Source organism: Biomphalaria glabrata, chromosome 4 (assembly GCF_947242115.1).
Source record: "Biomphalaria glabrata chromosome 4, xgBioGlab47.1, whole genome shotgun sequence".
NCBI classification, from domain to species: Eukaryota; Metazoa; Mollusca; class Gastropoda; family Planorbidae; genus Biomphalaria; species Biomphalaria glabrata.
The window spans coordinates 40,990,241-41,017,383 of record NC_074714.1 but is presented as its reverse complement, the minus strand read 5'-3'; the positions used below and the strand labels follow the sequence as shown (position 1 = coordinate 41,017,383).

At 37.4% G+C, this 27,143-nt stretch overlaps 1 protein-coding gene across 3 annotated transcripts in view; it reads right to left on the bottom strand.

The window, feature by feature from the left end:
* LOC106063233 (GATA-binding factor 3-like) overlaps positions 1–27,143 on the bottom strand; it is a 120,637-nt gene that overhangs the window by 10,618 nt on the left and 82,876 nt on the right. For all 3 annotated transcript variants that reach the window (XM_056026366.1, XM_056026365.1, XM_056026367.1), the window contains exon 5: positions 19,471–19,596. In XM_056026366.1, coding sequence (XP_055882341.1) covers positions 19,471–19,596 — 126 coding nt within the window. The remainder of the gene's footprint in view (positions 1–19,470; positions 19,597–27,143) is intronic.

Sequence of the window (27,143 nt, the reverse complement as noted above, 5' to 3'; positions counted from 1 at the left end):
ATTTTTAAGGAAAACAGAATCCAAACACCAAAGTAAGGTATGAAAATCTCTCCACGTGGCTGTAGTACATCTAATTTTTATACGAGACCATCCAAAAAATTTAATTAACGGTATTACATTTATCTGAAATTCTCTTTTTCTTTTACTATTTATACAAACATCCGGAACAATCTATTATATAAACTTTTCAATTGTGTTCATACCTAAAAATTATTGCGATGTTTTGAAACGTAAAATAAAGGTTAATCAATTTTTAATAACTTTTAGTTGTTTTTTTTATATCAAGATAACGGACAGACCGACTGACGTACAAAACGCAAAAACAATGTGGCTTTGATCCTTTTTAAATAATATCTATTAGAACTCAGTGCACCAATGTCTATGAACCCTCGTTAAATATCTCGTGTAAATAAAGACATTTTTTTTTATGGTACCGGTACTAGCCTATTGTGAGGTAATGGAATTTTTTTTCTTTGACGTCATATGAATGGACTTTTTAAATGTAATGTTAAGAGAACGCACTCGGTGCACCAATGTCTATTAACCCTCGAAAAAATTGCTTGTATTAATGAAAACATATTTTAGTCTAACTAAGCCGTGTGACGTAGTGTTTTTTTTTCCTTTGACGTCACATGGAATGAATTCTTTAAATGAAATGCTAAAAGAACGCACTCGGTGCACCAATGTCTATGAACACTCGAGAAATGGCTCGTGTTGATAAAGGTGATTTTTAGTCTAGCTAGGCCTTGTGACGTAGTGTTTTTTTTTCCTTTGACGTCATATGGAATGAATTCTTTAAATGAAATGCTAAAAGAACGCACTCGGTGCACCAATGTCTATGAACACTCGATAAAAGGCTCGTAATGATGAAGGCGATTTTTATTCTAGCTAGGCCGTGTGACGTAGTGTTTTTTTTTTCCTTTGACGTCATATGGAATGAATTCTTTAAATGAAATGCTTAAAGAACGCACTCGGTGCACCAAAGTATATGAACACTCGATAAATGGCTCTTATAGATGAAGGCGATTTTTATTCTAGCTAGGCCGTGTGACGTAGTGTTTTTTTTTCCCTCTGACGTTATATGGAATTAATTCTTCAAATGAAATGAAAAAAGAACTCGGTATAGTAATGTTTATTAAGCCTCGTTATGTGACTCGCGTTTAAAAAAGGAATGATATCTTGATTTAGATCTAATCTAGATTTTTTAAACTAGATCTAGAATTTTATTACAGTATATCTAGATCTGGATTTATATTCTAATTAAAATTATTTTAGAGTCTAGATCTAGAATTTCTAGATCTAGTTTAGACTAAAATAGACTAGATTAAGATGTAGAATTTCAATTTCTAAACTTAAAGTGTAAAAAAAAAGTGTAGATTTTCATTTCCAAACGTTTTGATCAATATTGTAATGTTTTAATATATTAAAACTAATCTACTATTTATTTTATTAAATTTAAATTTAAATTTACGGCAAATGAATCTTTGAAACATTATTACTTTTGACCATCGGATGGCTGCCTGGTCGTGCGGTTTGCGCGCTGGACTGTCGTTCAGATTTATGGATGGCCCAGGGTTCAAACCCTGCCCGCTCCCATCCCCCGTCGTCCTGCGGGAGGTTTGGACTAGGAAGTAATTATCTTCAACTCTGAAGGAACATCCGAAACGTGTAAAACATTTTACATCAAAATTAAATCACCTCTTGAATATTATTTGCGAATATGCAGATCCGACAGGGATCCGACTTCGACGGGGGCCGCCTCTGAGTTTGTGTAACACAAACTCTCTTTGTAATCTTGTTTTTTTTAGATCTACATTCCAGATTCCTGAGTCCATGAAGTTCAGACTTAAACAGAGGTATCGTAGTAATGTTTAATAACATTTAATGATTTCTGAGAACTGTGTGTATAAAATGGGCACTCTAGTTTCCTGTTTGAAATATTACATCTTTTGAAAATGTTAAATATAATGTCTTTGTTTTTCTCGCTTATCTTTCTTTCTTTGTTGCGCTCCACATTATTGTTGTTTCCATTCAGCACGGAAGTGAACAAGATTTATGGCTTAGAGAGATGCACATGTGAGTTTCTTGTTGCAGATCAGTTGAGTTGGGTTCAGTTCAGTTCAACAGTGGCTCCATCTTCTGAGTCAAAGTCGTGATGATCTGCTCATGTCGAATTCTTCACATGTCAACGTAGGCTTAGAAACACATTTTCGCTAATCTATGCAATCTACGTACTTTAAAATAGACACACACGCGCGCGTACACACACACACACGATTTGCTGCACTGTTAAGGAAAAAAAAAAGATAAATGTCATTTAAACTAAATTAACTCAACTAATTAATCGATGATGTTTGTCCCAAATAAAAGTATACCATCAACTTGTATGTGCCGCTGGTGTTTTTATTTGTGTCCCCATTCCAATGTATTACAATCTGATAGGGCTGAGACACTGTGTAGCCACTGCAATGTATTACAATCTGATAGGGCTGAGACACTGTGTAGCCACTGCAATGTATTACAATCTGATAGGGCTGAGACACTGTGTAGCCACTGCAATGTATTACAATCTGATAGGGCTGAGACACTGTGTAGCCACTGCAATGTATTACAATCTGATAGGGCTGAGACACTGTGTAGCCACTGCAATGTATTACAATCTGATAGGGCTGAGACACTGTGTAGCCACTGCAATGTATTACAATCTGATAGGGCTGAGACACTGTGTAGCCACTGCAATGTATTACAATCTGATAGGGCTGAGACACTGTGTAGCCACTGCAATGTATTACAATCTGATAGGGCTGAGACACTGTGTAGCCACTGCAATGTATTACAATCTGATAGGGCTGAGACACTGTGTAGCCACTGCAATGTATTACAATCTGATAGGGCTGAGACACTGTGTAGCCACTGCAATGTATTACAATCTGATAGGGCTGAGACACTGTGTAGCCACTGCAATGTATTACAATCTGATAGGGCTGAGACAGCTGTGTAGCCACTGCAATGTATTACAATCTGATAGGGCTGAGACAGCTGTGTAGCCACTGCAATGTATTACAATCTGATAGGGCTGAGACAGCTGTGTAGCCACTGCAATGTATTACAATCTGATAGGGCTGAGACACTGTGTAGCCACTGCAATGTATTACAATCTGATAGGGCTGAGACACTGTGTAGCCACTGCAATGTATTACAATCTGATAGGGCTGAGACACTGTGTAGCCACTGCAATGTATTACAATCTGATAGGGCTGAGACACTGTGTAGCCACTGCAATGTATTACAATCTGATAGGGCTGAGACACTGTGTAGCCACTGCAATGTATTACAATCTGATAGGGCTGAGACACTGTGTAGCCACTGCAATGTATTACAATCTGATAGGGCTGAGACACTGTGTAGCCACTGCAATGTATTACAATCTGATAGGGCTGAGACACTGTGTAGCCACTGCAATGTATTACAATCTGATAGGGCTGAGACACTGTGTAGCCACTGCAATGTATTACAATCTGATAGGGCTGAGACACTGTGAAGCCACTGCAATGTATTACAATCTGATAGGGCTGAGACACTGTGTAGCCACTGCAATGTATTACAATCTGATAGGGCTGAGACACTGTGTAGCCACTGCAATGTATTACAATCTGATAGGGCTGAGACACTGTGTAGCCACTGCAATGTATTACAATCTGATAGGGCTGAGACACTGTGTAGCCACTGCAATGTATTACAATCTGATAGGGCTGAGACACTGTGTAGCCACTGCAATGTATTACAATCTGATAGGGCTGAGACACTGTGTAGCCACTGCAATGTATTACAATCTGATAGGGCTGAGACACTGTGTAGCCACTTCAATGAACGTGAAGACCCACAGATCAATTGTTGTTAACAATAATAACATGTAACAAACAAAAGTCCGAAAAGAGAAAGCAATCATTACGATGAGTCTTTGACTAATGTCCATGTTGACTTGTTAGACATTGTCCAACTTGAAATAACAAAATAACAAAAGCAAGTTGAATGCAAGTGATGTTGTTTAAAAAGCTTACATTGGATGAAACTACATCAATTTTGAACACAAAAAAAAAAGAAAGTTGCTCGGGTCTGAATTTGAACTCAACTTAATCCGAGAATCGAAAGTGGGAGAATCTAGGTGTACAAATTTTGACCAGACAGACGGAGTGACTGATTAAAGCTCGAAAAAAAAAGTTCTGATGGTCACAAGACCAAACTTCTTTAAAGAGCATTCTTAAGGGCACAGTGACGCACACTATTAGGTGGAAGACATTTAGGAAGAGTAAAAAAAAAAAAAAAAGTTGTATCCTATGGGAACATCAAAATGGAGACAAATGGCATGAAGTTTATTCTGGTCCCGCACGAGATTACGTTCAATTCGTAGAAGTTTTAATAAGACTCTTAACCTAAGTTTAAACCCAGATTTTAAGATGATCAAACACATAATGGTTCAGGTCTTCATTTACACCTAGACTATTGCTACAGAGATGGAACTCATACATAGGGCCTGATTTGTCATTGTAGTATATCTTTTAACTTATAAAAACTTGAAATAACTTTGGGAACAATAACTTTTATTACAATATTATTACAATATGTATTACAATACATTTCATCTTGAGATGAAATGAAATACATGTAGTAGACTTTAGTCATAATATAAAACGGTATCTTAAATAAGTATAATTCACTACAGAAACACGACTTTTCACTCTAGCAATCTGAAGCCGTCTGGTGAACCCAGGACAGCTTATGACAGCGCCGCTTATCTTACATCATTCACGCTGCATAGCCACCAACCAATCGCTGCTTCTTCTCACCGTCACCATAGAAACATACACACACTTCATAACACTAAGCAATATTTATGTGGAGCCCAAGAAAGAGATGGGGCACTAAAATACAGCTATTGTAGGTTATACTAAAATCCAGAACTTCTAGAATTCATGGGTTTCGATGGAAAGAGGTGAAATTTGGACAAGTTTTTAATAAACTTTTAAATCTAAACTTAATTTATAACTTCAAGAGTAAACCGCGTTGAATGATTCCATTAACAATTAATAAGATCAAAGATTAACAATGATGTGTTTCTTTGACGGCCATATTGTATCAGGTCACTTCGCTATGTCTCTTAATGAAACAGTCACACATACACGTCAGTGGGGCTAGTAAAATGGGGGGGGGGGAGTACTCTAACGTGTCTCGCGCAAGCACACTATGGTGTGACACGGTCTATTGATTTTCACGCTAGCGAGATCGCGTGCTGTGTCGCTCACGGTGGACCGCGGATCAACAGTGCCATGTGTTGATCTGTTTGTTTTCTGACGGGGCGTCGGGCGCTAGTGAGTGTGTGTAGTTGAGAGCGTGCGTGTCGCGGGCGCGCAGGCGTATGCACTTTATTGCTAAGTACGCATGTAGATGTTGTTTGTCTGTGCGCTCACAACATGCTGTTAGCGCAGCTAAGCCCGAAATGAATGACTAAGCCCCCATTTAAACTGGTATTAGCGAAGCCCCTATTCCCACTAGCATAGTAAAGAGCTGTTTCAAGTCTCCGGTGTTGTTTTGTTTTGTTTACACCTCTTTAAATGGCTTCTCCCTCTCTCTTCTTTCTCTCTCAACGCCCCTCTCTCTTTCTCACTCTGACAATTCTCTTTAGCTCGTTTTCATTTTTTTTTTCATTCTCTCTCTCTCTTTGTGTCTCTCTCCATGTTTCTTCCTCGTTCTCTTTCTCTTCTATTCAATCTTTCTCTCCTTCGTGCCCCATGGCCAGCTTCGTTTGCCTCTCTATAACATGCAAGAGGCGACATTCTCCCAGGATGTGATCTGTTTCCTCGTCCTCTCTACAGTGGCGGCATCGTGAATGGAAGTAACCACCATATCGTCCAAAGTACACATCTATTGGGCAGAGACCTACTCTAAACTGGACAAGGACTGCCCATGAATCATCTTGGTGTGACCACCAAATGGCCATTCAATCTAGTTTCAACAACTGTCTTTTTTTTTAATGTGTTGATTTTATATAGATCATATTTCATGCTTATAACATGCTCATTTCACTTGGTCTAATCTCTTTTGTGGAACAGTGTGTGTGTGCGTGGGGGGGGGGGTATCTGGGAGGTTTGCGCGCTGCCTTTAGATGCTCAGCAAGCGCTACTCTGCTCGAATAGGGTGTCGAACACGAGCTTACTTGATAAGTAGCCAAGAAGTTGTTTAAGCCTCTCAGCTACACACCCGGAGGTTTACAAGCTCCCGTCGCCTCAGCGTGGCTCCTCCGTGGAAACGTCCGCCCGGGGAAGTGGGTAGGCTAAGTACGTGAGCAAACATGGCTCCCAGTGAGCTACCACTGTATGCTCTAGCGAGTGTACCTGCACGTGGTGGGGATGTGAAAAAGGCTTGCTTACCAGTCCGGAACCCCCATCGCCCCGTTCCCCAACGGGGCCCATACGAGTGGTGATGGTCAACTCACGGGTGCGATAGGATAGTATAGGCATAAGGAGGGAGACCAAGTGAGTCTTGGGCCTCCGGCCCCGCATGAGGGGAGGAACTCTAGTCGGGGCTTGGAGGGCCGTGCAACATGACAAGCCGGGTGTGACTACATGATCACCTAGTTGCTGGGGGACTCCAGACAGAGGAGTTGGTGAAGAGCGAATTTCCTGGCCACGGAATAAAAGCCTTTCCCGTGTCACATGGTTCATAAAAGGGATGCGGTCATCACGAACCATAAAGGACATCTGATTCAGCTACACCCATAGATTGATGCGCTCCTGAGTGGGGCGGAGAACCAGCATCCTTCAACTGAGTTCTCTTCTTTTATCGGACTAGATCCAGATTCCTGAAGAAATCACATCCACATCCCTGGGCGATGCGAGAGACAAAACGAATTTATTATGCAAGCGTATGCACCCAGCTAATCGGGTCGGGATATAAATATATAAAAAGGTTAAACAACCAGGCATTCCCCACCAGCACGACATAATCTAGGCACAGCCATTTCCTCAATCGTCACACGGGTCGTCGTGTGACAGCCTTTGGTGTGACAACGTTGCGTGTCCCTCGCTCGTAAAAACCACCCAATATCCTATTTTGTCCCGCAAACAGCCTCGGTCTAAGTTTTTATATTTCTGTTATCCGACACTGTGATCCAGGACTCGATGCTGTGCCAAATGGTAGAAATGAGGTTAACACCAAGGGAAAAGCTATATTTGACTCGTTTCCTTTTTTTTTAATGACGGAATCTTTACAACCGTGTAGGGATTTCTTGCATGAGAATCAGGGGATCTTTTGTTTTTTTGTCTAAAACTATTTAAATATACACCCTTACCTGTATCTAACATTAAAATACTGATGTTTTAAATGTATTATCCTTATTTTAAATGGGAGGGCCTGTAGAGGACCGCCTCTGAGCTTATCTTCTCTTTGTAATCTTATTTTATAAGACCTTTAGTTTTCCATTCAATAAGTCTCTTATACTGTTTATTAAAAGAAACATAAAGGAGACAGGAGTTAATTGAATGCTTCTGCATTACTATGAAAAGTAAAAAGTACATTTTTAAAAGTACACTAAAAGGTGCACCAAATAGTACACTAAATAGTACACTGATAAGACAATATTTTCTTTTCCAGATTTGAGAAACAAAGTGGAAGAGGGGGGGGGGGACAATGTTCATGACATCACTTTACTGATCATTTGATTGTGCACATCAAGTGACTTGAATTATCATTGAGCCTATAACTACCGGACATTATTTTGGATGACCATTACTGTAACTTTCATAACTGTAGATCGTATGTAAAAGTATGTCAGCCAGTCGGTTAGCTAACAGCTGGTTATTTATAAACTACATTCTGTTAGAACATTCACAGTATTTCAACATGTTTATATGTAAATATTATTTTACCGATTATTATTAGGAGAAACGAAAAAAACCAAATCTCACTAGATTATAACATAATATCAGCCTCAGTCCTAGCTCTAATAAAGCATTCATGTTTCCTAGGTAGGAAGCTTCACCCTCGCGCCACAGCCTCGTCAAAACATGTCCATACGAGAGACTAGGGAGGGAACACAGTCAGTGCCTGTGTTTGAAAACTTAATCAAGCAGTCCACCACTGGACGAGGGCGACACGGTGACGGCAGTGGCTACTCGGACGACGACGTGATCGCTCCATGCTAACGGTGAAGGTTGGTGCTACTAATCAAGTGACCTCTCGCTGGAAGTGAACAAAAAAATGGAGGGGGCAGCTTAAGTGGAAGTATTTCTTGAACCCTCTACCCGGTCCTACTTTGGCCAAATTAGAGCGTCTTAAAGAGAACAACTAGCGGGCATTTCTTCAAGGCAGCATGGAGTCTTCTTCTTTATGTTTCTTAAAAAGAAAAGAAAAAAAAAAGAACAACGAGGAAAGGGGGAGAGAATCACGACATACAGAAAAGGTGTGTGGAAAATAAAGGCTTTTCTTCCTTTAGTTTGCATCACCAGGGGGCCCCGCCTCGCTGTTCGGCTCGCCCACCGTGCAACTTCCTGGGAGTCACCTATGAACGTCCCCGCGAGCTTGGCGACCCATTATCTCCCAGCAGTGGGGGGACTCATTCACGCTTTTCGCCGCTCTTTAAATAAACCCTCCGAGAGTTGATTTAAGGAGGCCGGCGTCAGAGGTTTGCCAAGACATAACAATACAATGAATTGGCGTTTATACAATCTACATGCGGGTATAGTGACTTTATAGAAACTTAACATAGAAGAAAACACTTTTCTGCATTTTTGATAGGAACATAAACTGGTGCCCAATTTTGTGATGTGTGAAAAGAAAAGCATCTATTTAACGAAAAATAAATATATTGTTATTTGAAAAACATTAAATATGTGTCATAGTATGACAGTATTTCAGAATACCCAGCGTTAATGTTTAAATACTATTTGAATCCTTAGGGTGAGATGAATCTTTCTTACACTTAAAAAAAAAACCTTGACAGGTAAATGAGTTTGTAAGTCGTATATATCCAAACAGATCAATATCGTAGCATCTAATAATAGTATTTTTGGAGGAACCGTCTTCTTCTTCTTCGTTCTCATTATTATATTGTAGCGTTCAGATGACTAGACCAATATATGAGATGAACTGCGCAGTGATTTCCAAATCAGGGAGCTCTGCATATAGTGAGAGAATGCAGACATTTTCAGACATTTTCAAATATTTTCAGACATTTTCAGATATTTATTTTTGTTTCCTCTTAATATTCTTTTAAAATTCCCTAAACGTGAGAGAGAAATGACAAGTCTTAGTGTCCCAGGCCAAAGAACGGGAGGAGGAAAGTGACAAGTGCCAGTGATTTCAACGGCGGACATTTTGGACCAACCAGCCTATGTGTGTTATTAACAACTGGCGAATGCACATTTGTTTCACGTGCTGTTGGGGGGGGGGGAGGGGGCTTTTTTCACATTTTTTTAATAATGTGGTGAGTCCAGTCCCCTTAGGGCAGAAGTGTGTTGTTGAGGGGGGAGTATTCAGCCACCATTCTGTTTGACGATTTGTTTTGTTTCTTTGTGGAGCTGGCTCCCCCATCTATGCGCCCCTATTCTCCAGCGTAGCAGGTGTAATGAAGGGCCTCAAACGAAGTCCGCAAGAGGGGGGCCCCCAATGACTGGCTAGTTAACGTTACGCTGTTTCAATTACCCTGCTCATCAGAGCCATTTTCACGAGAGCGCATCTCAGGGGACGAGTGACATGGACGTCCATACGCATTTCGTCAGTGTTTACGCATGCATAGCGTTGTTTTTTTTTTTTTTTCACCACCTCCCGTCTACCCCCTTTTATTATTAGACACTTCGGCGACTGTCGCTGGCGGGACGTAAGCATTTAAAGTGATGTCGCAGCGTCTTGTAATTAATTTTATTCATACAAATAAACACCTATTTCTATATAGGTCTAAAAATATTTATAAGAGAGTAAGATCAAGCGACTAGATAGCTCAATAGACGCACTAGACGTCTTGCCAGTGAGAGTAAAATATTGAAGATTTTCATACATTGAGTTCAATCTATATCTATACATAAATTAGGAAATATTGATTAGCGAAGTATTTTTATTTGCTTATATAATAGTTATTGGTAGACGCTGTGGGAAAGTGACTGGCATCTGAAACGAGGAGCCGAGAGTTTGAATCCTGATGAAGAATGGGATTTTTAATTTCTGGATCCTTAGGGCGCCTCTGGGTCCACACAGCATCAATGGGTACCTGAGATTAGATGGGGAAAAGGAAAGGTGGTTGGTCGTTGTGCTGGACACACGACAAGGTCCAAAAGGGGACCCCTACTTACTTAACGTATCTCTCTTTAGAATTAATTACTAATTTGAATTATTTAATTGGCAACAGTGAAACTTCACTATGGCGTAGAAGTTCCCTTTCAGACCCTTTGGTCTATAGGGCAGATGATGTAAAGGTCATCTGTTTCGTGCCCTACGGTTAACGAGGGTGTCATGTGGACAGCACAACGACCAACCAACTTTACTTTTCCCCAACTAATGTCAGTTACCAATTAGAGCTGGGTGGTCTCAGAGTCGCCCTAAGATCCCGTAGAAGAGGTAATTAAATGTGTCTATTTATTTCGAAATGTCTCCCAATCTTTTTCTGTTCAATTTCTTACGTGTTTCTATAGCCTTCCATTATATCACCAACACATTTCTTCATATCGCTCTTCTTTTTTTTTATTTTTTTATCTTACTGTATTTTATTGTTTCAAGAACGTAAACTGAGTCTTAAAACTCAAAATTTAGACAAAGAGCATATTACTGGGGTTAATGTTTAGTGTGTAATCTCCTATAATGTTTAGGTCACCCTTTTCACACTGTCACATGTATTGTCAGACTGCCACATGTAGTGACACACTGCCACATGTAATGACACACTGCCACATGTAGTGTCACACTGCTAAATTTTAGGTCAAGCTGCTACATCTAATGTCACACTGCCACATCACAGGACACACTACTAAATCTAATGTCACACTGCCACATCTATTGATGATGATATTAATAATACCGGGTCGGTTCATCCTATTTATTTCAGAAAAATCTACGCACGTGAAGCCTGGAATTGAAAAAAAATCTTCCTAGAGATGCGAACTCGATCCTCACGGACTGGCAGTCAAGAATGTTTCTACTTTCTAAATAGTCACATCTTTCTGAATGCATCGCACGCAGACGTCTTTTTACGTTGTTATCCTCCTTTCTTCCCCCAACCTCTACCCACCCCACCATCTTGTTTTCTTTCACGATGTCACTTCTGTCCAATCAAGGATGGCCGCCAAGCAGTCGCCGAAAGAACGGATTTGCACTCATACCTAAGGTGTGTGTGTGAGTGTGTGCGTCTGCACGTATGTATGCTTCGCGAGTGTTTGAATATGTGTGTATGCCATACAGCTTCTGTATGCGCTTCAAAGCCTGACATGAAAAGGTGACGTAGTTCTAACTTGAGAAAACCGGTGGACAGCACAAAGCATACGATGTTGCCAATGATGTCCTAGAACACTCCTAATTAACTGGAAGACACATGTCTTGACAATCACAGCTGAGGGAATCAACATGTTTAAAACCAAAATGACTTGACTTAACTAGGGCTCGGCTAAATACTATTACTTCATGGAGACAGTCGCCAGCTCGAATACAAGAAGCAGTGTTTGCCTAACTGTGTTCCGTTGAAACCAAGTGTTCCGCGAGGCCGGAATAGGTGTTCCACAAGCTATCGGAATAACTGATTAGTAGGCCACCACGTGAATTAATCTCTCTTAAAATAATAAGCAAAGTGTTCCGCTAAATACTCAGAATGTGCGAAGTGTTCCGTACAGGAAAAAGTTTGAGAAACAGATCTACTGGTTTGGCGAAGGGAAAGTCGAAGTAATCCAGGAAGTAGTGTTAGCTAGTGCCTCATCAGCTGTTCACACCTCTGAGAGACTCTATTCCATCAAAACAACTACATCGACAACACAGTCAGTAAAGTATCCCCTTTACGGACCCAAAGAGCCAACGTTTAGATAGCATTTAAAGTAAGAGTCCTGCCCAGCAGTAACTTATTTATTTACATGACGTGACCTCCCTATTTCGAGTAGTCACAAGGTTTGGAGCCCCTTACTACAACTACAACCGACCTTTACTGAGATTTGAACCCGGGATCATTAGAAATGTGGCAGAGAGTAATAGCCATATCTCAAGAGTATCTAGTTGAAGGAAGCCAACAAGGAGAAGTGAGATCCAAGGTAGGGGAGAGGGGGTTGCTCTTAGTGCACTCAAACCTTCCCCACATTCCTTCAAACCTCTGGCTACACGTAGACTCGGTATGACTCGGCCTTGTTTGATCCTCGTTTTGAGAGGGAGAAAAAAATAAAAAGATGTCTGACCTTGACATTGCAAAAGATTACGGATGAGTGGAGATGATAAATAGGGAGGTCACGTCTGACTAAGGAAGGATGTGAAATTGGGGTTCTGGCGGGGAAATGACGACAAGAGTAAATAGAAACATTAGAGGTGGCAATGAGCTTTTTTTTTTCTGAGGACAATAATATGCACATGGGGGCGAAGAAAGTAAAAAAACAACAAGTAAAGTTCACCTCTCAGGTCACCTGTTTCTGTGACCTGTGGTTAACAAGAGTATTATATGGTCAGCACAACGACCAACCGCCTTTACTGTTCCCAAACTAATGCCAGGTACCCATTAGAGTTGGGTGGACTCAGAGGCGACCGAAGATGCTGAAATTAAAAATCCTAGTATTCACCAGGTTTCGAACCCCGGTCTCCGGTTTGGAAGCCCAGCGATTTACCACTCGGCCAGTGTGAATTTTATCGGGGCGAAGGGAGAGTAAAAATTCTCTTTACATATTGACATTTATAAAAAAAAAATGTAATAACTGGAATTGGAATTGTTAATTAGTTTTTACCGGAGCTTATTTCGAAATAGGTTAATCCTTCACTTTATTTTAGTATACATTGTACAGACATGATTAAGTTACTTTACCCAATACAACACAAACTATATGGAACACAGGTAAAGATCTTTTTTTTAAATTTAAAGTTGTCACACTTATAACAGGGCTCCTCACTACTTGCGGGGCTCCTCACTACTTGCGAGGCTCCTCACTACTTGCAGGGCTCCTCACTACTTGCAGGGTTCCTCACTTCTTGCAGGATTCCTCACTACTTGCAGGGCTCTCTCCTTACTCACTTCCTTTTCAAGTGACGAAAAGAACCCGGGCAAAGAAAATGTCCCAGGACTGACAAATGACGGACAAATAGCTTGAATTGATAATAACTGGACACCTGTAATAAGCTAATTGCAACACTCTGGTACCCCTTCCTAACACATGGTCTTGTTAAAAAAAAAAAGCTGGGGCCTCCAATGTGACTAAAAAGAAACTTCAAGGGTAAAAGAAAGAGACGGACAGATTTAAAGCATATCCAAAGGCCAGAGGGGAGTCTCTAGACGCCCTTTCCCCCCTCCACGCCCTTTCATTCTGCAACCCCCGACGGAAAAAGAAGCAGTGCTCGGGTTTCCGTCTGTCCGTTCACTTGGCTGGAAAGGCATAATTTTCTTGGTGGGATTATTATCTGGGGGATGTCGGCGGTTTGCCGGGCCGCTTTGTAAAGAGGAAGGCTGGGGAACAAAAAATGGCCAAACGAATAGGGCGCAACTAGGCGAGGACAAGAGGTGAGTCTGACAGTCAAATGACCAGCGGCTCCACGGGCCAGTAATCGTCAAGCTTCCTAAAAGGTAGCGGACATTTTTTTTATGAGTGTCCCCGTACAGAACTGCCCAAACACCTTTAGTTTCCCACCTCCTATTGCTAAAGTTAGTTTTATATTCAAATTAGAGAGAGAGAGAAAGAGACATACGGAGGAGAAAGAGAGAGAGAGAGAGAGAGAGAGAGAGAGAGAGGTTGGAGCGAAGAAGTTTACGAGAGAACACAAGTTCTTTTACAGAGAATTTTATGCTATTATAATACACATAATTACATCCTATAACACTATCTTATGTATCACCCAATATACCAATGATTTAGTTCATATTAAAGGTGAAAAAAGAGACTCTGGTCATCCATTAGGTTTATCCATTTCTTTGTTTGGTTAAGAAGTTAAAAATTGATCTAAAGGAACACAGAATTTATCATAATAATTAATTTAATTGATTTGATATTAAAATTATTTATTATAAAATGTAAAGATATCAATACCAACTTTTTGTACTTTGAGGTTTGCTAAAGTACGCACTAATGTGTTGTGGATTATAGTCCCCCGTATGTGGTATTGTTTTGGTTCTTTGTTTCGTCTCCTTCAACTGTACATGCTCAAAGATGGACAAAAAAAAAAAAAAAGAAAGACAAGTCTTGGATTGTCAAACATTTCAAGGTTGTTGTTTTTTTCGGGTTTGACAGAACGCCATCATTCAAGACCAATCAAGGGCGGGAGTCGCCCAGTTGATGCCCTCTGTTCTAAAAGTTCCCATTAATACCACAGTAGCTCCCTGAGCGCCCTCGGGCTGCGGGTACAACACAGAAAGTCTGTTAGGCTTTTAAAAAAAAGTTAAACTAAACGCTAGTTACCTTGCTACCTCCCAGGGTACGTCTGGCCGGACTGTGGGCTGGAGGGGAGAAGAGAATGGGGGCGGGTTTGATCCCTCGAACAATAGGAAATCTTCAGACTGTCATGTGGAGAGGGTGGAAGCGGCGCCCCTTTTGTAACTTTCTCCCGTCTCAAGGGAGTGAGAAGAGGAATAAAGCAGAAAGTTGTTCTCGCCTATTGGCCAGTTAAAACTACTTCAATCTTTCCCGCTCCTCCAGCCGGATGTCAAAGTAAGGGTGCGCGTAGGATTGCATTTTTTTTTTAATCTTCAACTTTTTAAAAACTTTATTTGAATTATTTTATACTTTGAAAAGAATTATCCGAATCTCAATAAAGCTTGGGTCAAAAACTTTTGTGACAAAGAAAACAATTTAAACTTTAAAGTCTAATAGATCTCTAGGCTATACAGCGAAAGTATTGTGCGCATTTCAGCTCTTTGATTTTGGTGTCTGATGACAGAGACGGAAGTTTCGAAGCGGAGCCCCATTTAAAGGATAATATTGAGTTGGTCTAGTCAAAAACTCTTATTCAGAAAATGATAAATGTGTGAACGTCGAAAGAATAAAGTCATGACTTTTCCTTATATTCAGACATTGCTTTTTCAATATATATGAATCACTTACTGTTTACACTTATGTCCAATGACTATCAACCTTAATGGGGGAAAGATATTTCCGGTGCGGTTTCAGATTAGCTAGCAATTTATTATATTTTTTATAGTTCCTCATTTTCACCCACATTATAAAATAATTAAGTGATAAGTTTCTAGATCTAATCACCTCATTAATAACAAAGATTCTTGAATTAAAAAGATAGACCAAGCGATATTTCAATAAGGCAATATGGATCTCCATAAGTTTCAATTATAAAGTAGAAAATGTCAGACTTGAACTTTTATTATGCAAACAAAGTCTGTGCAGCCCGTCCTACTAATAGTCTTATTCTAAGAACAGGACTCGTATCTCAAAGTAGTCATGACTAAAAAATGTTCGCGATCTCTTTTCATGTTAATTGCTAAGCACCTGCTGCTGCACTAACTTTGCGATAACAAAAAGTATAAATAATGTATTTTAGGAACAACTGTAACTTTGATGCCCTCTTCTTTCTTCTTTTATATATATGTATATACAAATGTATATATATATAAATATAAATAAATATATCTATCGCTTATATATCTCTTTTGTTTCCACATGACTGGGATGTTTAACTCTCCACTACCACTCACATTTTGGTGACCTACGCCCCTGTCTGAAAAATCATAATAAAGCTATGATATACTTATCTAGATCCGTGTGCTTTTATGGTGTCGGGCGTGATGTCAATCAAGAAACTGATAATTGAAATACGGCAACTGTGAGCATGAAATTACCTAGGCCAGCGATGACAACTTGACACGTATGTCATAGTGACATGATAACAAAGTCACCTGAATGTTACGATATCGTACTATACGTCTATATTATTCAGTTTTAGGGAAGTGACCAACGTATGTCCTTGCAATCTCTGGATCTTGGTATTTCCGAGTTTCATTGTTCGGACACTACCCGGAGGTCATCGGTTTGTCTGTCTCATAATCAGCGCTTCCAAATTAAAAGTCGTGTCCAGCCGAGCTCCGCGGGTGACCAGCGACACATTACTGTCCGTTTGATGCTGTAACGGCCATCTTAATGTCCCGTTTCTCGTTGGATCGACTGTCGAAGTCCTCCCCTCAACCGCGAGCAACTTAGAGACCGCTCTCTTTTAATAGTCTGATATAAGAACAGATTGCCTGCGTTCCTTTGACGCCGTTGAATGGGCTGAGGTGTGGCCATTGGCCAGCTCTGTATTGTGATTATATCAGCCACTGTCCTGGACCTTTCTAAAGGAGGCGACAAGTACCCCCTCTGGGCTGGAAAAGGTGGAGGGGGTACGATGGGTTGTTCAATAGATAGCGTAGGAACGGTTATTTGCGTCCGAAAGTCAACAAGCCAGAAACGGCCCATTGAGTTTTGCAGTCCGGTAGATAAACACGTCATGACAGGTCGTGTTGGTAGGTAAATAAGCATTGTGATGATCTCTCCTTGGCTTTAGTGGGCATAAGTCGGACAAGACTCGGAAAAACAATAGTCAGGGGACTAACTGAGATCAACCTAGGAGTTCGCGTTAGTTCCAAGAATAACAACTTAACACTGACCCCATGCAACAAGAGGCAAAGATGCCATCCATGTTTACACTACCTGTCAATCTGGGCATCGCTCTTAACATTTAACGCTTGATTGAATTATGAGTCATACAAATACAAGAGTATCCATGACTGTGAAACAACCTGACTGGGGCGAGTGAGAAAAAAACAAAAAGTTATTCGGTTATCCAACTCCCTCCCGTTACAAACAAACAAAAAAAAAATTACTCGTGAACCCGTAACAATGACTTCAGGTGTGAACGGACGAGTGTTCGCAATAATGGAATGTCTGCTGGAGGAGAACAAGAAAATGTGATAGGTTGTCAGCTGAATCATTGCTGTCTCCATCTTTTCTCATCAGGCGTAATAAAGACGCCATAAGTGTTGACATGACAACAAATACCTGCCAACTCTTATAAATCAAATTTAGTTTCTTTCTTTGCTGATTCCGTGTCATTATATTTGAATGAGGAACAGATTGTAACACTGATGTCACAGTGTTCATTTATTGTAACAATGGAGATTGGATTAGAGCCGAATAATAGAAAGAGCAGCGTCAGACTTTGGCCAGAGAAAAACAAAAGCCATGACTTAGATTGCTGTATGCTCAATTTACTTGATAGTTTTTAGACAACTCAAAGATGTGTAGCTCTATGTGTGTGTGTGTGTTTTTTCGACTTGAAATGTCTTCATTGAAATGTCTTCATTGAAATGTCTTCATCGAAATGTCTTCATCGAAATGTCTTCATTGAAATGTCTTCATTGAAATGTCTTCATTGAAATGTCTTCATTGAAATGTCTTCAAAGGCAGGACTTCAATGAAATGTTTTCAATGATATTTTTATTACAAAGCTTACATCAACTTACTCTGTCTGGCTTTCTGCCTGTTTGTGTCTGTCTGGAAAAAAATGTTACACGTTATTTCTCCCACACCCAATCTCGGATCCAGCTGAAATTTCGCACAATTATTTCTTTTACGTGACAACACAAGAATCAACTTTAAAAAAAAAAAAAACTAAATTAGTCAAAAAATTAATGGTAATTAGTTATTTTGTTTGGTATCTCGAACAAGGGAAAGAAATTGTACTTTACTGAAATGTTGGTATAAGCTGAATTAGTTCCATTCATAGGTCGCCGCTTTAGAGTTTGTTTGAAACAAACAATTGCCATGATAAATGTTTTTAAATAAATGCTTTTACAAAGTGATTACGGTAAACTTCACCCAGATCTCCCTTTCTTTCTAGTCCCCCCCCCTATTTCCCCAACTGGTCCAGATAAGTGATAGGATCATAGCGCATAGAGAAAGCTAACAGCATGAAATAGCACTAAACAAAATCAATTGGTAAAAATATTTCAAATCGCACAGATTTATTGTTGTTGGCCTAGATCTATCACTAATTTAAATGCATGCCTGATCCAGATTAATTGACACAATTACACTTCGTATAAGATTTGTTTTTTATTTTAAAAGCAGTTTTAATGGCTTTTTTTTTTGTTTATCACTCGTCTTGTTTTGAATGTACACACGTAATATACACAGTTTCGTTTGTTGTAATGTACAAATTGTAAGACACATTTCCTAATGAATAATAAAGATTTATTATTATTATTATTATTATTTACAATTCTATCAAGATATGTCAAGGCACAGCAGTGTATACTCACTCAAGAGTTTACCCAACCATTTAGTCAACTAATTTCACATAATAAAGGCACTATTTTGTTGTTGTTTATTCTAATGATATATAGTGTCGACATTAAAAATGTCCTGAATGTTATTTTGATGTTTAATGACAACTCATTTCCCACATTATCTTTAAGATCATCCTTTTCGCATGGGACATTACCAGAAGACTGCGGGTCGGCCTTGGGGCCTTGCCCAGGGCGTACAATTAGCCAGGCCACCTACCATTTCCGTAGCACATTAATGATGTCATTGGATGACAAAATAAAAACGGCCTATATGAAGCACTTCGCGCCTGGACCTCAAGCCCCCCCCCCCTCCCCAACAAATCTTATCCTAAGCGCGCATACACGTTCCCGTGATATTGTCTCCTCATCAAAAGGCAACGCCCGCGTACAAAGGGAGATAATAAAATATGAACTAGAAAATAAAAAGTTTGACGATAACGTGATAATACTTTAAAAAAATTTTTTTAGTTTTTTTTTTTTTCTTAATTACGTTTTATATATAGAATTATCCCTATATTTGAAAAAAAAAATATCTATACAGTTTAGAATTTTTATATTAAAGACGAAATCTCACATTTTATGATGTGAAGTAGAGAAGTCATATTCGATTAAAAGAAATATAGGATATAAAATTTATATGCAAAAAAGTAGATACCAGATATACATAGAAATCATTTAGGTCAATTTCCTTTGTGTCCACTATAACTACAGCACATGCCTTTGTCGTAGGCTTCCCCTTCCCCTTCCCCCCGCAAAAAAAAAGTGGTAAAGTAGATAGAATAATATACATTGTTAATGATCATGAACTTTATATACAATTTCTCGATAACTTTTGACTGCTAGACAGTGCTATGTGGCCTGGACGTTACAATGTTTGTCGTGTGTGTAATTGTAAGTGAAAGTGTCATCTGTCTAAACATTATTTTTTTTTAAAATATGATATAATATAATAGAAACAATTCAAAGGGAAGCATACTCACATTGTGGAGCTTGTAGTAAAGGCCACATGCGTTACAGACGGGGTCACCGCTTGGGTTCCTCCTCCAGAGTGTAGTTGTAGCAGTGGAACAGTTGGCACAAGTCGTACCGGCCCGCCTGGCGGCACTCTGATGAAATACAAATAATATTCAATAACCAAATTGATATATATGTGCTTGGACAAAATAAAAACCTGAAATATGAAACCTACGGAACAATAACTGATGCGTGAGGAGACCGGGTAGAAGGGCCGGCGTTAGGCCACTGCAGTGGGCCCCGCACTTTCATAGGCCCCGCGCTAACTCTAGGTGTAAATTATTAAATTAAACCATTTTAACTTATTATTAAAGGGTTACCGCGGCCTAGAGATATTTCTGGAGTTCCCGAAAATCTCATGAAATGGCAAAATATACGAAAAGTCATGAAAATCTGAAATTGTAAAAAACAAATCAAAAGCGATATTTTGCTAGTCGATAGTAAATCTAAAAGGCAGATCTGAATGTTTACAGGATTTTTGTTGGAAAACTACCATTTACTGAAGATGGCCCGTAAACTTAATTTGACCGTGATTTGTACTTAGTAAAGTATAAAAAAAAATGCAGAGACAAAAATATTTTCTAATACAAAATCTTAATTTTCACTTATTATCGTTATCCCTACCCAGACTGGACCACGCACAGTCCGTTTTGAATAGGGTCCCGCAATCTGTAAGACCGGCCCTGATTGCCATGTATATATACTGTTTATATAGCGATAGATAGACAGACAGACAGACAGACAGATAGATAGATAGATAGATAGATAGATAGATAGATAGATAGATAGATAGATAGATAGATAGATAGATAGATAGATTGATTGATAGAAAAACGCCTGACGTCTGGTCAGGTAATTGCTAGAAAATTCTCCGAAATGACCAGAATCCACAATTTGCATAGAATGATAATCTCTGAGCAAAAGTTCCCACACTAAGGGATAGACTGTTCTCTCAAAGTTTTTTAACACTGTGAACATCAACAAGAAACAGAAAAGTTGTGTTTGTTATCAGAGCCACATTTGTTTCTGTTTGGGTGTTTTGTTTCGTTAGTTCAAAAACAAATTAAAAAAATAAAACAAAATAAAATTGAAAAGAATAACCCAAAACGTAAAAAGAACATCGCTTTAATAGCACTCGTAGCGTACCCTCGGCGTTTGTGTTCCCTGGCAGACTTGGGCCCCTCCCATCTCATTCTTCTCGGGCTCCTATCAGATTTCCAGCCCGCCCCACTACCGTGACGAAATGAAAGGGGGGGTTGACAGCCCTGGATCAACTCTTACGGCTGAGGGCGAGCTTCAAAGGCGCGGGACTTTTTGACTTGTGACACTAGCTGCCGTAAGGTCCCGTGCTGAGAATAATCATGTGACCATTATTATATTATATTATATTATATTATATTATATTATATTATATTATATTATATTATATTATATTATATTATATTATATTATATTATATTATATTATATTATATTATATTATATTATATTATATTATATTATATTATATTATATTATATTATATTATATTATATTATATTATATTATATTATATTATATTATATTATATTATATTATATTATATTATATTATATTATATTATATTATATTATATTATATTATATTATATTATATTATATTATATTATATTATATTATATTATATTATATTATATTATATTATATTATATTATATTATATTATATTATATTATATTATATTATATTATATTATATTATATTATATTATATTATATTATATTATATTATATTATATTATATTATAGAACATTACAATTGTCAGGCTCTGCTCTGCTCTTACATTCAAAATGTCATTTAAAAAAATGTAGTTTTGCAAGTTGTATTCCTTTAATTAAAAAAAAAATTCGTAACGAAACAATTTTAATCAACTATTTGGTAGTTGAATACCGAAGAAATAGCAGAGAGAGATGAATGAATGAAGGTCAGACTACATCGCCGTTGACTGTGTTAGTAACTTGGAGAAACTTAGTGCTGATTATATTGTGTTACAGACTAGATCTAGTGATGTCATTAAATGTGTACGCTGCTTAGAATGCTTGCAACAGAAGGCAGGTAACTCTTTTAGAAACAAATCCTGCCTCGTACTCTTAGTTGGGCTGTTATGTTGTTATGATTAATCAGTGTATTATTATCGATTGTTTTGTAAATAAAGTTTTCCGTACTTTTTCTTTCTCTACATCCCTTAAATACATTTAATGGTAACTTATTTTTAATTTGTAATCTCCCAATTTTCAGTTATAGAAATCGAGAAAAGAGGTCAAATTACACTGGTGTGCAGCTCTAAACACTGGGTATATCAGCCAACCAGGTGTTGATCCTCAGCGGTAGATTATAATATATTATTTAATGTGGATTTCTAGAGACACACCAACGCAGATTTGTGTGGCTACAGGCCCCCCTCTCCTCCGTATCATTACACCTTTGTCTCGAGACAACTTCCGGGACTGAAGGGGCTAGGAACTGTTGTGTGTTTGTGTTATATTGGGACGCTACATAACTTGGTGCTAACTGCATTGAAATGGGCTCTTCTTTTCGAAAAGATATTGCTAAATATTAAAGTTTCGTAACTTGAGAAATGCCAAGATGATGTTTTGTATTTTGAATTGAAGCGTGACACAAGAAATCATTGATCTGATGGCTGCTAATGTTGCTTTTTTAAATGTGTAGTATTGTTTACCACATTAGCGCGCCAATGTAAAGCTATGATACTAACAATATGTTATGTCACCAGCAGTGTAATAACGAACCCTTCAATATATATATATATATAATATATATATATATATATATATATATATATAAATATATATATATATATATATATATATATATATATATATATATATATATATATATATATATATATATATAACTGTTAGCCTAATAGCTATTAAAGTGAGTAGGTTCCCGTAACGTTCAACTGTTATCAAAACTTGCTTTGAAGATAGGCGTCTACGCGGACACCCGTAGAGCCTCAGATCCCTCATCTCTCATTGCGGTCCACATCTCCCGCGCGTATTACCCAACGGACCACCTTGTTTTAATAAATTAGCATAATTAGTAAATCTAATAATGGAGGGACTCAAAGCATCACCGACACTGGAAACACTTTCAGTTCAATAAATGTAGATCCAGGGGACGCCGTAGGATTTGTAATAATTAGTATTAGAGGTTATTTACTTACTTAATACAAGTTACCATCCAGTGTTACTATTTAAATATAATGCTCCGAGCTAAAGGTAAGTTCAACAAACATGAAAGTATTTTTTAAACGAAAAGTGCTAACAAAAAAAGGGAGGGGGGGGGGCGGGGTTGTAGGATGGAATAGGTAGAGAACCTGACATTGAAAAGATTAATTAACCTTTTATATTTGAATGTACTTTAGTACATCAGCTCCTTCAAGGGATGCGATATCGACATTCACGGCTGGGAAGCACTAGCTCTCGATCGCTCCTCATGGCGTGGAGCTGTGAGTCTCGGAGTCTCGAGATTCGAGGCAAGAAGAGTGGCCAGGGCGAAAGAGCGCCGAACCTACAAAAAGCTGAGAGAAAAAGCAGGTCTATCTGCAACTGAACAAACCCACCCATGCCACGTATGCGGCCGTTTTTTTTAAGCGAGGATTGGAATTTACATTCATCTTCGAGTCCATAGGAAATGAGAAATGTGCTCATCTTCGATCGCGAAGGAAGAGCTCCTTTAGTCGTCATTTCCGGTTGTATTGAGTTCATTCAGTGGCAGAGAGATTACTCAATTCAATGAATCGTATTTCATGTGATGTCTCGACATATACATTTCAATTCAAATCAATACCGATTAGAAATGTTACGATCTATGCCAAAACAACAAACAATAACAACAACAGCGTTATCATCATTATACTTGACATATCGCTCAACAAGTTCTATCATCGACCATGATAAGTAGACTTTATACAAAAAGTATATGAGCTAACTTGTATATTTTATTGTTATATTGCATATTCATATATTAAGGGTCAAGGCAAAGAGATGAAATGGCAAATAATAAGTTCCTAATGTCGAAGGTAACATGTAGCTGTTATAGAGTTTACAACTTTTCGTTTATTCTCTCTGTAATATAGTTCTGTCACAAATATGTTGCCATTATATGTATAGATACAAAATGTGTGTTAGGAATCGTGTGTGTCAAATCACTAAATGTTGCTGTGCCGTGTGTAATGACGGTAAATCAGCCAATCGTGACGTGTGGCCGTGAGACACTACACACATAAAAATGCCTTTCGCATTAACCTCAAAGAAAAAAAAATTAAGGTCGCAACTACCCCCCTCCCCTCTTCCTATCCCATCAGCCCATTCCTCAAACCCTTTTACCCGAGTCCCGGCTGTATCAACGAAATTTGATCCTTATCACACCTCCATAACTAAAAGTGTTGAGGGAGGTACGCGGTATTGGCCCATTACCTTTTTGTGTTGTGCCAAGGTTAATATGCAAAGCACAAATGTCAACATTACTGTTTTCAAATTAATCGTAGGGAACAGAAATGACTTCAGCATACATGTTTATACTTAATAAGGAACAGAAATACATGTTTATACTTAATAAGGAACAGAAATACATGTTTATACTTTATAAGGAGCAGAAATACATGTTTATACTTAATAAGGAACAGAAATACATGTTTATACTTTAAAAGGAGCAGAAATACATGTTTATACTTGCGCTTATATCTCTTTAGAGCACAAGACAGCCATTTAGTTTTTCTACAGATTTTCGTCCTAACTGAGCCAGTTCCACGAGACTATGTACAGAACTCTTCCAAATGTGAAGAGCTCCCTGACCCACTTCTATAAAACGTGAAGAGCTCCCTGACCCACTTCTATAAATTAAATCAAATCTACATAAATGAGCGTGTTTTCATACTATCCTGAAGTATAAACCTGAAAATTCTTGCATTACTTTCAGTTTTCCACATTGGAATAATTTTCGACCATCTGCAGCGAGATGACGTTAGTTTCATCTGATGGTCTCCGAAACGATTTGATTAATTAACAAAGTGCGTAGATCTACTTTTAATGATATTGTCTAGTGGATTTGATGAGAAACTATCAGTTTAGTTTGTTAGACCATTATGTCCCAATGTCGTCTAGGACTACCTAAAGGGAAAACATTACTTCCTACTATAAGCGTACACTCTAGTCATGGCTGGTGGATTCACGATGAATGGACGAGAAAAGTTTGTTCAAAGTATGGACGTTCCTGAAACTGGAAACGAAGTTGATATTTAGCGTCACGCTAATAACGTGAATGTGTATTCGATTCCCGTACTTTTCCATGACGGTCCAATCAGATTCGATTCGATACGATCAACAACGATCTTATCGGATACGATCAGATCCGATTCGACCTGATCAGATCTGATCCCATCCAGTCCGATCCGATCAGAGATATGAATTATTTCATATTAGAATTGTTTTTCTTTGTTTTCATTTTTTACCGTAATCTCTTACATTCTTTGGCCTTTATTTGCGACGTTCAGGAGTTCTTACCATACACAACATTTGTTTTCAAAAATTTTGAACTTACAATAAAACAGCCAAAATAATTTTCAAGCAACCGGCTACAATAAAATTCTGTTGAAATTCTTTCGAAGGACAGTTTTAAAAGGGGAAAAAAAAACTAAAATAAAAAAAAAAAAGAGGACATGTAGACCTAAATTATATTTATTATTATTCTTTTAATGACATTCATGAATTTGTTTCTTTGGGAGTGCATTTCCTTTTATTGGCCTTTGATTCTACTTTTCCCTCAGTCGCTCAGTGTGTCTCCGATGCGACTTCTCGCCCGAATGATTGCCCCAAAGGCAAACCCCGATTTACTCTAGGGACAGTTCATTTTGGGTCGTCGCGCCTCCATTTCAAAGTGGAGCAACCGAAAATTGAAAAATGGCAAAGCACTCTGTGACATGGTCCAGGGACATTTAAAGCACTTAATGAACACATCGCGCCCTCTGACTTTTACGTCTATCTACATATTCGGGTTCTACTCTAATCGAGCAATAACAAAGAGATTTTAGAACAAGTCCTGTTCTCTACATTTGGAGTTGTTTTTTCAACATGTCGTTTTGCTTGGGTCTTGTTGAAGAGAAGTATGAGACCCATACGCATTTGGCACATAGTCTTATGCTAAAGCTGTTTGGAAAACCCGGATGTCCTGTGGAGTTTTTTTTTTTTTTTCTTGGGGGGGGGGGGGGGTTATGGAGCATTTAGAAAATCACGAGGAGTGCGAAAGGAATTCAGTTTTATTTTGTCTGTAAAGGCCAGCACTCAGACTTGATGGTATGTCGAGTAGAACCTAACACGTTTTTACAACCGGATTGTTTGAAAAGTTGGAAAACAAATAGCACAATAACTAAAAGTGATTATCAAATATAGTACAACACAAGGAAAAATAACACTTGCTTTAAAAAGAATTTTAAAAAATACATTTGCTTTCCTCAGAATTGAATTGTACACATTTATAATGTGATGCTTGGCAACTTATCAATGAAACTTCATCACTTATTGAAAACGTAAAACAATGCATGTGTATGCTTATATTTATATACTTATATTTGTTATATTTATATACTTATATTTGTTATATTTATATACTTATATTTATTATATTTATATACTTATATTTGTTACATTTATATACTTATATTTATTATATGTATATACTTATATTTATTGCATTTATATACTTATATTTATTATATTTATATACTTATATTTATTACATTTATATACTTATATTTATTATATTTATATACTTATATTTATTATATTTATATACTTATATTTATTATATTTATATACTTATATTTATTATATTTATATACTTATATTTATTACATTTATATACTTATATTTATTATATTTATATACTTATATTTATTATATTTATATACTTATATTTATTACATTTATATACTTATATTTAATATATTTATATACTTATATTTATTATATTTATATACTTATATTTATTATATTTATATACTTACATTTATTATATTTATATACTTACATTTATTATATTTATATACTTACATTTATTATATTTATATACTTATATTTATTATATTTATATACTTATATTTATTATATTTATATACTTACATTTATTATATTTATATACTTATATTTATTATATTTATATACTTATATTTATTATATTTATATACTTATATTTATTATATTTATATACTTATATTTATTATATTTATATACTTACATTTATTATATTTATATACTTATATTTATTATATTTATATACTTATATTTATTATATTTATATACTTATATTTATTATATTTATATACTTATATTTATTATATTTATATACTTATATTTATTATATTTATATACTTATATTTATTATATTTATATACTTATATTTATTATATTTATATACTTATATTTGACGTACATCTAACACTTAGAATACGGAAAGAAATAAAAACAAATGGCCATTTGACGGTGTTTCTGTGTTTCTGTAGTGTTTACTTGCTATCTAGTGAGTCTATTTCAGGGGGTGGGGTGAGATGGGGTGGGGTGTAATTAGCGTGCTAAATGTCTCT